Genomic DNA, 13399 nt, shown 5'->3' on the forward strand with positions numbered 1-13399 from the left:
TATTATTACTGGCAGTTTTACATTTACATTCAGTTCAGTTAATAAACATGTAAACCATTCTACCTGGGTTACAGTTTCGCTTAACGCACTAAATTCTGCCTCACAAGTGCTTAGTGCTACAAAAGACTGTTTCTGTGACCTCCAATGAATAGGAGCTTTGCCCAAATATAGAATAAACCCTGAGGTAGATTTTGCTCCTTCTTGATCACCCCAAGACGCATCTGCGTACCCAACCAGGTTTCCATCATTTGTATTTAGGCATAATTGATTATTTATTGTCCCCTTTAGGTACCTCAAGACCCTTTTTGCAGCCTTCCAATCACCTTGAGTTGGATTCATATTCTTTTTACACAGGCAATGCACCTCCTGAAATATGTCTGGTCTAGTCCAACACGAGAGATATAACAGACTTCCCACCAGAGATTGATACTCTGTTCTGTCACAATCCTGTGTCTCCCATAATCGGGTACCATCGGGGTTTCAACTATGTTTGACTCTTGCATACTGAACTTCTCCAGTAGCTGTTTTATTTTATCAGCCTGAGACAAAGAAAACATCCCTTCAGAGTCTCGGCTCACTTTCACACCTAGGTAGTTGTTTATTGCTCCCATAAACTTCAGCTTAAACCGGCTGCTTAATTTCTCTTCAGAGTACTCCTTGTCACTCTGATTATTAGTCACCAGACAAATATCATCTATATATATCAAAAGATAACATGCCTTTGATCCAGAGCACTTCTTAAACAGGCATCAGACACACACTGTTCAAAATCTATTTGCTTAATGGTCTTAGTCAAACAAATATTCCACTCCCTTGCTGACTGGTGCAACCCATATAGAGCCTTGTTTAGTTTCAAAACCTTGTTTTCCTGTTTTATTTCATACCCAGGTATTTGTTGCATGAAAACTGTTTCTTTTAATGGAGCATTTAAGTAAGCTGTTTCTATGTCATAATGGAATACATCCAAACCTTTTAAACCAGCTACAGCTAACACAGTTTTCACAGATTCACATTTTGCAGCGGGACTGAAAACCTCATCGTAATGAATATGTTTTTGCTGACTGTAGCCTTTGCACACAATTCTTGCTTTTCCTTTTACTGTGCCATTGGCTAACGTCTTCAGTTTGAAAACCCATCTGCAACCTATTACCCTTTCACCTTTTGGTAACTGAGTGGGTGTGACAACCTTGTGCTCATTTAAAGAAGATATTTCACTGTCCATGGCTTCCAGCCATAAATTCCTTTCTGTTTCTTTCGGTGACATTACCTCCTCAAAACTGTTAGGTTCCACAGCTTGCACATTAAATACATGTTCACATTCATCATACCCAAACCTCACAGGTTTTACACCTTTAGTGCTGTGGCTTGACACTCTAACCATTTCCTCCTCTGCCCCTTCTTCTTCTGGAGGTTCTGACTCCACCGCCTCCCTCCCTGGGCTTCTCCTAGGAGAAATGCTGTTATCTCTTCTGGCTTCCAGCTTCTCACTAATTGGCAAAGTGATTACGTCAGGCTCCTCCGAGCCGTGCAGCCTTGCCCAGTTAAATGATTCACCGAAATTTGCAGATCTACTGAATGTTATGCGGTTGTACTGGTCTGCAAAACGGTATGACTTGGCTGCATTCTGATATCCCACAAAAATTAATGGCTTTGATTTATGTCCTCCCGCCCTCCTATGTTCCAGCGGGATATTAACCCAAGCCTTTACACCAAACACCTTTAAGTGCTTTAAGCATGGATTTCTTTTGTACAGAGCTCTGTAAGGAATATTGTCTATGCTTGAAGTCCATAGCCTATTGATAAGGTAGTTAGCAACCTTTATGGATTCTGCCCAGAACCTAGGCTTTAAGTTTGCATCCTCAAGCAATGCTTGCATCATTGATTTGAGATATTGTATTCGCCTCTCAGCTATGGAATTTTCTTGAGGTGTACACACATTAGCCAACCTCTGTTCTATTCCCTTACTTTCCAACCACCGTGTTAACTCTTGGGATAGGTTTTCTCCTCCCCGGTCAGTTTGTAAACTTGCCACCTGGAGACCTAGCTGTCTCTCCACCCTCCTGATCCAGTATTTGGTTGTTTTAGCTGTTTCACTTTTCTGCTTAAGGACATACACCCATCCAAAAAGCGTGAAATCATCAACAATCACAAGTGCCCACCAGTTTTTGGAAACACTCTCTGGAAAGGGGCCACAGAGATCTAAATGGACGAGTTCTAAAGGTCTATTTGTTACCCTGTTACTCTCTTTTGCCACTGGGTGACGTCTGCTTTTAACTGACCTGCAGACAGCGCAGTCCAAAAACCTACTGCATTTGTTTATTTTAACATCCTCCTCCCCTAGTAAGCTCAGGGTTTTTGGAGTATTGCCCAACTTGCATGGCCCATTTTTCTGTGTAACAAATGCAAGCAGTTAGGGTGTGGACTTTCATTTACAGCTCCAACTGTGCTAGTGGCTTGCTTAGCACCCCTGGCTACCACATACACATCCTGCTGTAACTTCCCACTTAATAGTGTAGCTCCTTCTTTGCCCACCTGGCAGGAGTTCCCTACAAAGTTAACTTCAAACCCAGCTTTCACCAATGCTGACACGCTTAACAAATGGTTTTCTAGGGACGGAACACACAGCACACCTTGGAATGTGTGATTCAGCTCAGGAAAATACAAGCTTCCCTCACATTTTACATCCAAACGCTGCCCGTCAGCTAAGCTTACATGCGCTCTGGCTGACTTCTTTTGATTTGTTAACAATGACACCTTATTAACAAATATTTTACTGGCCCCAGAGTCCAAAAGCCATAATTCCTCACCACCTCCAGTCTCTGCCAACACCACAGCCGTGTGTGTATCTTCCTGGAACTGTCTCTCAGGCTGCTTCTTCTTTTTCCGTTGCTGAGGACAGTCTCTCTTTAGGTGACATGTGCTCCCACAGGAAAAACATTTCTTGGCAAACAGAGCACATTCCTCTGGTTCTTGCTTGAAGCTCTGTCTCAGCCTTCCGTCGCCTCCACGTCCCTTCATCCCTCTGCTCTGCGTTGAGTAGACCTCTTGCCCGTCTCTGGGTTGGTTCCACCGCTCGGCTGAAGTCGTCAGCGTGGACTCTATCCGGTCTCTCTGCCTGGGATGCCACTCACACTGCGGGGCTGTTGTCACGGAAGATGGACGAGTTGTTGGTTTCCCCTCGGGATGATATCTCTCTTTGGCTGAGGTCATCTGATTCCTCCCTTCCAGCCAACGTTCTTCGTCTTCCAGGATCCTCCCGCTGACATACTTAAACGTTAATTGAGCCGACGACATGCTTTTCAGAGCTGTTATCAGCATGTCAAAGCCGTCGTCCAAAGGCCCAAGCATCATGTGCACTTGGTCTTCGGCTTAATAGTTTTCCCCCCTCAGTTCCAGCTGCCTGAACAACACAGCTAACATTTTGAGGTGCTCTGAAGCAGACGTGCTTCTTGATTTATGGCATTTATAAAGCTTCCTTGTCAAAGCCAAAATAGTGCTGGCTGAGTCTCATTGATAGACTGTTTTTAAGGTGTCCCAAGCCTGTTTTGCTTCCGTTTTCGCCGCAACGTATACAATCTGGCTATCACCAACAGATAAGATTATGTTGGCAAGGGCTTTCTTAACTTTTTCCCGGTCTGCTGCATTTGCTGGAGCTGTTTCAACTGCCTCCCACAGACCTTCCCGCTTTAAATACTGCTCAAGCCTCACCGACCAGACATTGTAGTTCTCCAAGTTGAGCTTTTCCACGGGGATGAGCGTCTGTGCCATTTTCCTGGCTCAGCTCCTGCACCAGTAGCCTCTGGACGTCTCGGACACTGTAGAGCTGCTACCACACTCAAACCTGCGGTACAGTGGTTCCGTCTGGGCCCATAACCCTATCGCGAGTTCAGCGTGCTTGGTCAGTTGTCCCAAGACACTCCACCAGACGTTGACGACTAGAAAAGTGCTCAGTTTATTTACAGTGCATCAACTCTCCAGTATACATGTCCAATCAGTAACACATTCCAGCATAGCCTCCGGCTTGGCCCTCATTAACTCCCCAACAACAGAGCCCTAGAGGCTACACACTTATATACATAATGTACATCAGATATGCATCAGGCCACCTGCTGCTACACCCATAGCATTGCATCACCTTTCTGGCCATATCTGGTTAAATCCAGTTTACTCTGCTGTTGCAGGCCATTCCTGCCTCATTGCATCAGCCCAGATCCTCTGGATCTGACAGGTATTGACAGCTCCTTCTGACCAGCTGTCCTGTCACAATATTACAGCATGCTTGTATTTCTGACACTATATCCCTACTTTGTAGACTGGAAAATAAAACGAAACCCTTTGCTTAGATCTGTGTTCTCACAATTTTTTTTAAAGTTTCAAAATCTTTGGACATCACTGTGTTGTCTCTGCTTGTTTTTATCCCACTACTGCCACCAAATTGAGACCACAGTAACAAAGTTCCCTTCAACTAGGGTTTGCAAGCCCATTTCAAATCCCGAATAAATAGCTACAGGCTATTTATTTATAGCTATTAATAGTGGGAAATGGTGCTGGGAGGAAGAAGGTATAAGGGAGGGGTCATACAGTCATGATGGCTTCTTCGAATTTCTTATGGTTTAGGAGATGAGAAGCACCAGACTCTACTCAGAGATATAATTTACCTCATGTATAGATCTTGTTCAGAGGATCCAGAAGTCTTTAAACTTATGCACAGCTCAAGTTTTATGGGTTACCAGCGATGTCCTGCAGTGCAGCACATGGCTGCCTAGATCACATTTCAGCAAGTTTGGCTTAATAGGTTGGACTTCTACATCCCCTTTTGTATATATTTCTTTTTGCAAGAATAGGTAACTAAAAAACCAAAGCAGGCATGTGTTTAAACATCGCTGCAAAAATGCTACAGTCATCAGTCTTCATTTATTTGTAATGTCCGTCTACCTTGATAATGAGAGATTAACACAAGCATATTAATTTCTTTCAAAGACCACTGCTTTTTGTGGGACCAACTGGAACTGGGAAATCTGTGTATGTGAAGGACAAGCTAATGAACCATTTAGAGAAGGAATGCTACTTTCCATTCTTTGTTAATTTTTCAGCTCGCACCAGTGCCAATCAGACACAGGTTGGTAAGAACTGTCATTAGAATGACTTTGAATATTTTATTAACTGCAGTGGCAGCAGCTCATATGGGGGAGAAGTAGGAGCCTTCTCCCATCCTTGCCACCGTCACTTCAGTCCAGAGTCTTCTTGCCTCCTCTTGTCCTTGCTGCTGCCACTCAGGTCCAGGTAGGGTTGCCAACCTCCAAGTACTAGCTGGAAATCTCCTGCTATTACAACTGATCTCCAGCCGGTAGAGATCAGTTCACCTGGAGAAAATGGCCACTTTGGCCATTGGACTCTATGGCATTGAAGTCCCTCCCCAAACTCTGCCCTCCTCAGGCTATTCTGCAAAACTGAATTAGAAAAATACCAACTTTTTTTCAAGTCTGCATTGCTACTCGGGGTGGCTGAGTTGCTGCAGACTGCCCTGAAACTGCATTGATCTCCCTACAGAGGCAATCCAGAAATGGACAGGGAGAGTTCTCCTGGGTTTCTCAGTGCCTTTCAATACCATGATATATTTAGGGATCAGCATGCTGCAGTAAGTCTGGAAGGCAGAGTACATGCAGTGGCTTATTTTGTGACTGTCTATGCAGCATTCTGTATTAGCAAGTGGGATGGAAACATGCAGTTCTATCCAACTTGCTAGGCAAGTTGTATGTGGCCGAGAGGGGGCGTTGAAGCAGGCAGGTGGTTGCACTGAGAAAACATGCCTCTAAGCTGCTTCTTGACTAATTTCAAACATGTATTCTTCCTTGGTGAAATCAACAAGATATGAAAGCAGCCTTCTAATGTGAAGCTTCTGATTTAGCGACATCCCCTTTTGCTGTGAGGGCTTCAGTATGAAGCACAATAACAATAAAGGCTTTGGGGCTATTCATTCAATGCCATCAGTGCCCCTTCTTCTGCTCTGAAAGATTGACTGCACTGTGGTACAGACAGCAGACAGCCACTGGCTGAGCAACACCAAGAGACACTGCTTTGTTGTTTTGGGTCTAGTTTTGGCTCGGGCCTTAACATCATGATAGATTTTGACATGGTGTTAACTCCAAGTTTGCTAGCAAAAATATTTGTCTTTGTTGAATGTTAAGATATTCCTATGGGAAATGGTCCTTTAGAGCCCAATTATGCTCTCAAGTAGTTTAAAATCATATACAATTTTTTGCAAATACAGCCAGATTAGTAAACCAGCATGCCTTAAACTTAAACATGTAATATTTGTTATTTTATATGTTTTGTATGCTGTATGGCCTAGTTTTAATCAGTAAGGAGAATGTTCCTCTTCTGTGCTTTAGAACATCATCATGGCCAGGCTGGACAAAAGACGCAAAGGAATATTCGGCCCACCAATGGGTAAAAGGTGTATCATCTTTGTAGATGATATGAATATGCCTGCATTGGAACAATATGGAGCTCAGCCTCCTATTGAACTTCTACGGCAGTTCTTTGACCATGGGATTTGGTAAATATTCATGGTTAAATTCAAGCTGATAATGAATGAGTGACTGAGCAGCTGAATCCTATGAGGAATATTTAGTTTTGAAGCTGCAGTTTTAAAGCTATTTTTGATGTACATTATCAAAGGTAAAACTGCAGTTTTTCATTTTTGTATATTTAAAGCTGATTTTGAAAATGTTGGATAAAATAATTCCAGGCTGATGATCTTCACAGTATCAATCTCACATTCTTAATCCATGCAGATCATATGGTAAAATGATTAATGAAATAAAACAAGGTTAGCTTTCCGTTTATATGGAATCTCGGTGAGTTCATATGAAATGTCCATTCATCTATATATCTCAGTAGGTTCAGAATCTATGATATTCCTAAATGTGGAAATACTGAAGTGCATAGGCCTTGTTATGCTCATAATTGTCTGAATATCATATTTATATTTGTTTTAAAGGTATGATCTAAAAGACACAAATAAAATTGTACTAGTTGATATACAATTGATAGCTGCCATGGGTCCACCAGGAGGTGGAAGAAATCCAGTGACACCTCGTTTCCTAAGACACTTCAACATTTGCACCATTAATTCATTTAGTGATGAAACAATGGTCCGGATTTTCTCTACCGTTGTGTCTTTTTACCTCAGAGTCAATGAATTTACACCTGAATATTTTACAATTGGAAATCAAATTGTCAGCGGTACTATGGAGGTAAGATGCAAACATCTATGTGGCAAATCTACTTATGTGTTTGTTTATTACATTTACATCCCATCTTTCTTCCACCTTGGAACTCAGTGATATATGAGTCGGTCTTCCAACCAGTTATTAGCTTAAGAGAGAGCCAGCATGGTATAGTGGTTTAGAGCAGCCGACTCTAATCTGGAGAACCAGATTTGTTTCTCTACTCCTCCACTTGAAGCCTGCTGAGTGACCCTGCAAAGAAGAACAAGAGTCTTAAGTCTAAAGTAACTGATATTGAGGGGTGCAGTCATATGCAATTTTAGTCTTGTTCGGTCATAGAATTCTGCACAGAGAAATATCAATCAGTTCTTAACTGCTATAAGAAATGATAAAGTGCCCCAAAGACTATGATCTGCACAATAAGAGATTGCTCTACCAAATTATTGTAATCAAACTATAGAAGTACATAGTGTCTTGAAATGTATGAAGGCGACCCCACTTTTCATCCATATCCAGACTTTCCTAAAAGAGGTAGAAACCTAAACAAAGCATTTAATCCAAGCTAAACAACTCACACCATGTCCCAGCAGGAAATTAGCAAGCAATTCCCTGGGGAGGGGGAGATATCAGTCTTCCCTCTCCAAGGTAAATGCTCAGTGCATCTCTGCTGGGACTCAGTGGTAATCTGGCTGGGTTGAGGAATGGAGTGATCAGAACACCAGCTTCCATCTGGGGAAATGACTTTCTGATCCCTTCTTACCCAAGGAACCATCTCCCTGCATCCCTAGTTGAATGTGGTGAGAGGTTTTGCAGTGGGGGAATCATAATATTAGGTCTTCACCCCCACACACACATCAAATTTATCTGTTATAGCCAGTGATATGTTTCCTTCACAAGCTCCTGGAATGCAACATACAAATTTCCCATCTAGAGAGATGGGGGTCAGAGGGGCAACAGTCTTACCAGGGGTACATGGGAGAGGGAGGCATGGCCCTGGAAAAAGTCTTGCCCCCAGCTCACCCTGATTCTGCCCCACCAAAGGAGAGAGGGAGTGCCTGCCTGGCCAGGCCTAAGCAGGAAGTGCCCAGCCAAACTGGGCAGCCAGGCGGGATAAGGCTAGGCAGGCCCATCCCTTGCTGCAGCAAGGTGAGGCTGGGTGGGTCCATCTTGTCACCTGCCCCAGAGAGGCTGGCTAGAGCAAGAACATCCCATCCCCTGGTGTGGTTAAGCAGGGCAGGCCCATCCCGTGCCATGGCAAGTTGAGACCAGGTGGGCCCTTGCTGCAGTGAGACTTGGCCAGGCACGATGGGCTGGGAAGACATGACACTTGCTGCAGTGAGCCCTCCTTCCCTATGCCTCTGGCTCATTACCACCCCTCTCTTTGGGCTGGGCTGGCTCTGGCAGAGCAGGGGTAGGCACTGAACTTGGGTGGCCCCAGTGTGTGGGGGTAGCCCCCCAGGCCATCGGCCTATCAGAACCCTCCCTGGCAGCCTCAATGGCAAGTCCACCCCTGATTCTGACCTAATTTTCAACTCAGTTATGTGAGCCATAATGAAGTCAAGTGATGTCACAGGGTGGCCCACTAAGCTCAGTCAAGATCCATAATGGAGCATGTAACTGTTTTGAGTTGTGTACCCTTTTTAAGTTATTGCAAAGTCAATGTAGGCATAGTGAAAGGACAGACTAGTTTCTCTTACCCGCATTCTGTCTTTTATCTCAAGGAATTATTTTCCAAGTGCTGAGCCAGAAGCACAGGAATCTCGAATGTATTCACAGTCAATTAAAATCAATGGCCTTAAAGGGGATACCTCTGCTTAGGACTGCAGAGTTAAATGTACAAAATTGTTTGGGGCCCTTATCTGAAGAGTTTTGTTTTGTTTATTTCCCCCCCAATGCTTCAGGTATATAAGAAGGCAATGCAAAATCTACTACCAACACCAGCAAAATCCCATTATACGTTCAATCTACGTGACTTTTCACGTGTAATTCTAGGCTGTTTGCTCGTTAAGAGGGATTCTGTTTTAAGCAAACAAACTATGATTCGTCTCTTTGTGCATGAAGTATTTCGTGTATTTTACGACCGCCTTGTGAATGACATAGATAGAGCTTGGTTGTTCAAACTAATAAAAGAAGTTGTGAAAGAACATTTCAAAGAATCATTTGATGCAGTATTTACACATATGAGAGAATCAAATGCACCTGTAAGTTATTTCATTATTCATTTCAAAATTCTTTCTGTTTGTCTCAACTATACTCAAGTCACTTAATTAACTTAATTGGGGGGGGGGGAGAACAAAACCTTAAAATCTGTTGTCATGCCACATGATAAGATGCAAACTGGGTGGAGCTTATTTTATTTATTAAAGACATTTGACACCAACTCATAACCACAGTTGTTTAGGTAGTTAAGGGGGGAAAACGAAAATCAGTAAATCCTAGTATGAACACAATTATACATTTTCCAATAATTCTGACAGATGGTCCTAACAATAAGGCGTCTAATTGTGATAGTAGCCTCTAACAAGAAAAAGTTGAAACAAAGATTACAGAAGGAGAGTACAAAGAAGTAATCTAATCTGGATGTGATCAGAGTATAGGTTATTGGCCAAGTCTCACTTTTCCAGGACAATGCTGGCAAACCAGATTCAGATAATTAAAGGTGTTGTGTCTGAATGTTTTATTTATTTATTTGTTAGATTTTTTTGCAAACGTGGAAAGTCAGTATGTAGGGATCCCCACCTTGTTTGAGTGTCTGTGCTCCCTGTCTTGTTTATGATTTTGCTGTTTTTGTGATTGGCATGAACTATCCCAGTATACTATCAGCTGTAGCAGTATCCTGCTCTTAGTGATCTCCCATCCAAGAGGTTAATCAGATCCACCCTCATTGGGCTTCAGCCATGCTGCAGCATCAGGTGCTCCCATGCAGACCATTCAGTGGGCTCTCTTTACTATTCTTAAAGTCGAGTAATGTGGCTTTATATCTGCCTGCTCATGGAATTGTATCCATACAAATGTATTATGGAATGCTACTACACGCTGTTTATTTTGGGCTAACAGGTAACTGAAGAAAATTTGAGAAACCTGCTGTTTGGAGACTACATGAATCCTGACCTTGAAGGCGATGAAAGACTTTACATTGAAATTCCAAATGTGCAAGTATTCAGTGATATTGTGGAAGTTTGCTTGGATGAATATAACCAAACTCACAAATCAAGAATGAACTTAGTAATTTTCAGGTGCATCAACTATTACCCATATCAGTATATTTGCGTGGTACTCTATTTTGGGGTTTGTGTAGTTTATTTCCATTTAGAGCAATGATGTTTTTGTTTCTTCAGAGGCTGATTGACACCATTTATGTTCAGGGTGGGTTGAGCAGCTTCCTTTGTGCTATAGCACAGCACAGTTGCCCTGACTCTGAGGTTCAGGGCTTGATGGACAGGAAGCTGTTCATCTAGCCCTGAACCTGAGTGCTATTATGCAGGGGGGCAGTATTTTCCCTGTCTTTCTTTAAGCTGTGTATGTGTGTGTGAGGGGGGGAGATTGGAGCTAAACCTAATTTCACACATATACACACACATCTCAAGATACTAAAAACTGTTACTGCCCTGTCCTCTTCAAAACTTATTCCTTGGAGGAGGAGATTTTCCTATTCAATCCTGTGTGTGTAAAGTGCCGTCAAGTCGCAGCCGACTTATGGCGACCCCTTATGGGGTTTTCATGGCAAGAGACTAACAGAGGTGGTTTGCCAGTGCCTTCCTCTGTATGGCAACCCTGGACTTCCTTGGTGGTCTCCCATCCAAATACTAACCAGGGCTGACCCTGCTTAGCTTCTGAGATCTGACGAGATCAGGCTAGCCTGGGCCATCCAGGTCAGGGCATTCAATCCTACACTTAGTAATCTTTTTAGCTTTGAAACAGTCAATCCTTTAAAAGCTTATAGTATTCTATACTTCTAGGGATGGGTGGGGCAATAGAGCTGGGAATATATGGCATGAACTAGGATCCTGAAGCTGTTAAGGACTCAAATAGTCCAATTTCCCCTCCCTCTTTTGTTTATTTTTCACCCCCTCTTCTTTAATTGATGCCTAAGTGCTCTTTACATTCTGTGTTTCCTGGAGGGCAATGAACATGTTTAGTGCTTTCTGTGTGTGGGTGGATTTTGCTGTCCTATTGGTAGCATAGGACCACCAAGTTCATTATTAGAAGGCTTGCTCAAGTGTTGTGATGCACAACCCTGGTGATACACTTCAGTTCCACTCAGCCCTTCCTACCTGCTCTCAGAGGGAGCTGAAGATGTTACCACACAGTAGCCAGAGCCCAGCCTGTCACTGGTTCCAGCTACTGCTGGAGTGGCTGCTGCATCAGCCAGCTGGCTGGGAGCAAGGGTACTGCTGTAGCTATATCAGGGCCTAGGCCAAGCCCAACACACAGCTGGTCAGTGAGCATTAGGGTTGCCAGGACTGGGGTGGGAAATACCTGGAGATTTTGAGCCTGAGGAGGGCAGGGTTTGGGGAGGGGAGGGGCTTCAGGGCTAGAGAGTCCAATTGCCGAAGCTGCCATTTTTCTCCAGGTGAACTGATCTCTGTTGGCTGGAGATGTCTTGAAATAGCAGGAGATCTCCAGCTCGTATCTGGAGGTTGGCAACCCTAGTGGGCATCCAGCTCCTAGCAACAAAAACTTTGGTGCAGTGATAGGCCCCCTAAAGGACCTGGAAGGGAGAGGCTGCTGGACAGCCAGTGTGTGGAGGAAGAGCCAGAGAGGGCAGCACCAGACAGCCTATGGGGAAGGGGTGGGAGAAACCTTGGAAGGAGCATGAAGGCAAGGCAGAGATTATACCAGCCTTAAGAAAAATCTTGGGATTGAAGCTTGGGGAGGCTGGACCACAAGGGAAAGTGATCCCTTGTGTTGGTGCCTAGATTGCCCAAGAAGCAGTAGGGAGGAGAAAAAGCAGGACTAGACAGTCATCTATAAAGTCAGAATAAAGGTGGAGCAAGAGTGAATTGTATGCTGTGTTATGTGTGGTCATGATGGAAGGTCAGTACTATATGGCTCTGATCTCAGAGGCCCATACAATTGTCCAAGAAGACTTTGAGATGATTGCAAAATATATTCTATGGTTGTGATGTAGTGTGGATACGGTACATTTCACAAAGAGAAAAACAGGGAAAGGGTTTTAGTGTACATAAACTTAGATATAGATACTTCTATTTTTCATTATATTTCTTTGATAGATATGTGCTGGAGCATTTGTCTCGCATATGTCGTGTGCTGAAGCAGTCAGGAGGTAATGCCTTACTTGTTGGAATGGGAGGAAGTGGCCGCCAGTCACTTACTCGTTTGGCAACATCCATGGCAAAAATGAACATTTTCCAGCCAGAAATCTCTAAGAGTTATGGAATGAATGAATGGAGAGAAGATCTAAAGGTAAAAATCAACATTGGTTGGCTTAGGCCAGCATTGGTTATTTTTATATTGTTCAGTGTCATCTTATTCAGTGGCTATATTATAACTCTACAATTTATAATTTTAAAGGAGATTTTTATGACAGTGTGCCAGAGTCCTTGAGATAGCTTACAATTTAATGAGTAAAAACAAGTAACTGTGGTGGTGGGCAGCCTCCGCTCTTGGAAATGGGGGTGGGGAGGACTGGGTGGTTTCTGTGGAATGCAATAGAGGGGTTATTTTTTATTTGTAATGCTTGAACTTGAACCTACATCTTATTATTGAGTCTCCATACTAAAAGAATAAATTGCACACAAAAAAACAAGTAACTATACTCTTACAAGAAGAAAAAGAATTTCTGTTTCATAATCAGACAGCCAGAGTATCTGACTTATACAAAGTGTATATTGGACATTCCACAAAACAAATCTAGGCATAGGTAATAGGCTATTAAATGCTACATGCTATCTTATATTGTAGTTGTAATGAGGTTTCTGTGTACTGCTTTTGTGTAATACTCTGGCTGACTTTGTTGCTAGAGTATCCAGAGTTAGAGTTAAAGTTTTAAACCTTCATGATTTTTTTGTGCAAGTACAAGACCAATTCCCAATGCTGCCAACAATAATAAAAATGATAATAATGAAGATGATGATGGTATTAATAGATCAATAAGTGGTTGTATTGACTTTATTGTGAGGTGGTTTGAATTTATTTCATTGTAT

At 42.9% G+C, this 13399-nt stretch overlaps 1 protein-coding gene across 1 annotated transcript in view; it reads left to right on the forward strand.

Annotated features, from left to right (window-relative positions):
- Positions 1 to 13399, forward strand: part of DNAH12 (dynein axonemal heavy chain 12) — a 134633-nt gene that overhangs the window by 68504 nt on the left and 52730 nt on the right. Inside the window, exons 37-42 of the mRNA XM_056853457.1 lie at positions 4981 to 5119; positions 6393 to 6559; positions 7004 to 7259; positions 9134 to 9433; positions 10290 to 10468; positions 12467 to 12659. Coding sequence (XP_056709435.1) covers positions 4981 to 5119; positions 6393 to 6559; positions 7004 to 7259; positions 9134 to 9433; positions 10290 to 10468; positions 12467 to 12659 — 1234 coding nt within the window. The remainder of the gene's footprint in view (positions 1 to 4980; positions 5120 to 6392; positions 6560 to 7003; positions 7260 to 9133; positions 9434 to 10289; positions 10469 to 12466; positions 12660 to 13399) is intronic.

Source organism: Euleptes europaea, chromosome 1 (assembly GCF_029931775.1).
Source record: "Euleptes europaea isolate rEulEur1 chromosome 1, rEulEur1.hap1, whole genome shotgun sequence".
In the NCBI taxonomy this organism is placed as follows: Eukaryota; Metazoa; Chordata; class Lepidosauria; order Squamata; family Sphaerodactylidae; genus Euleptes; species Euleptes europaea.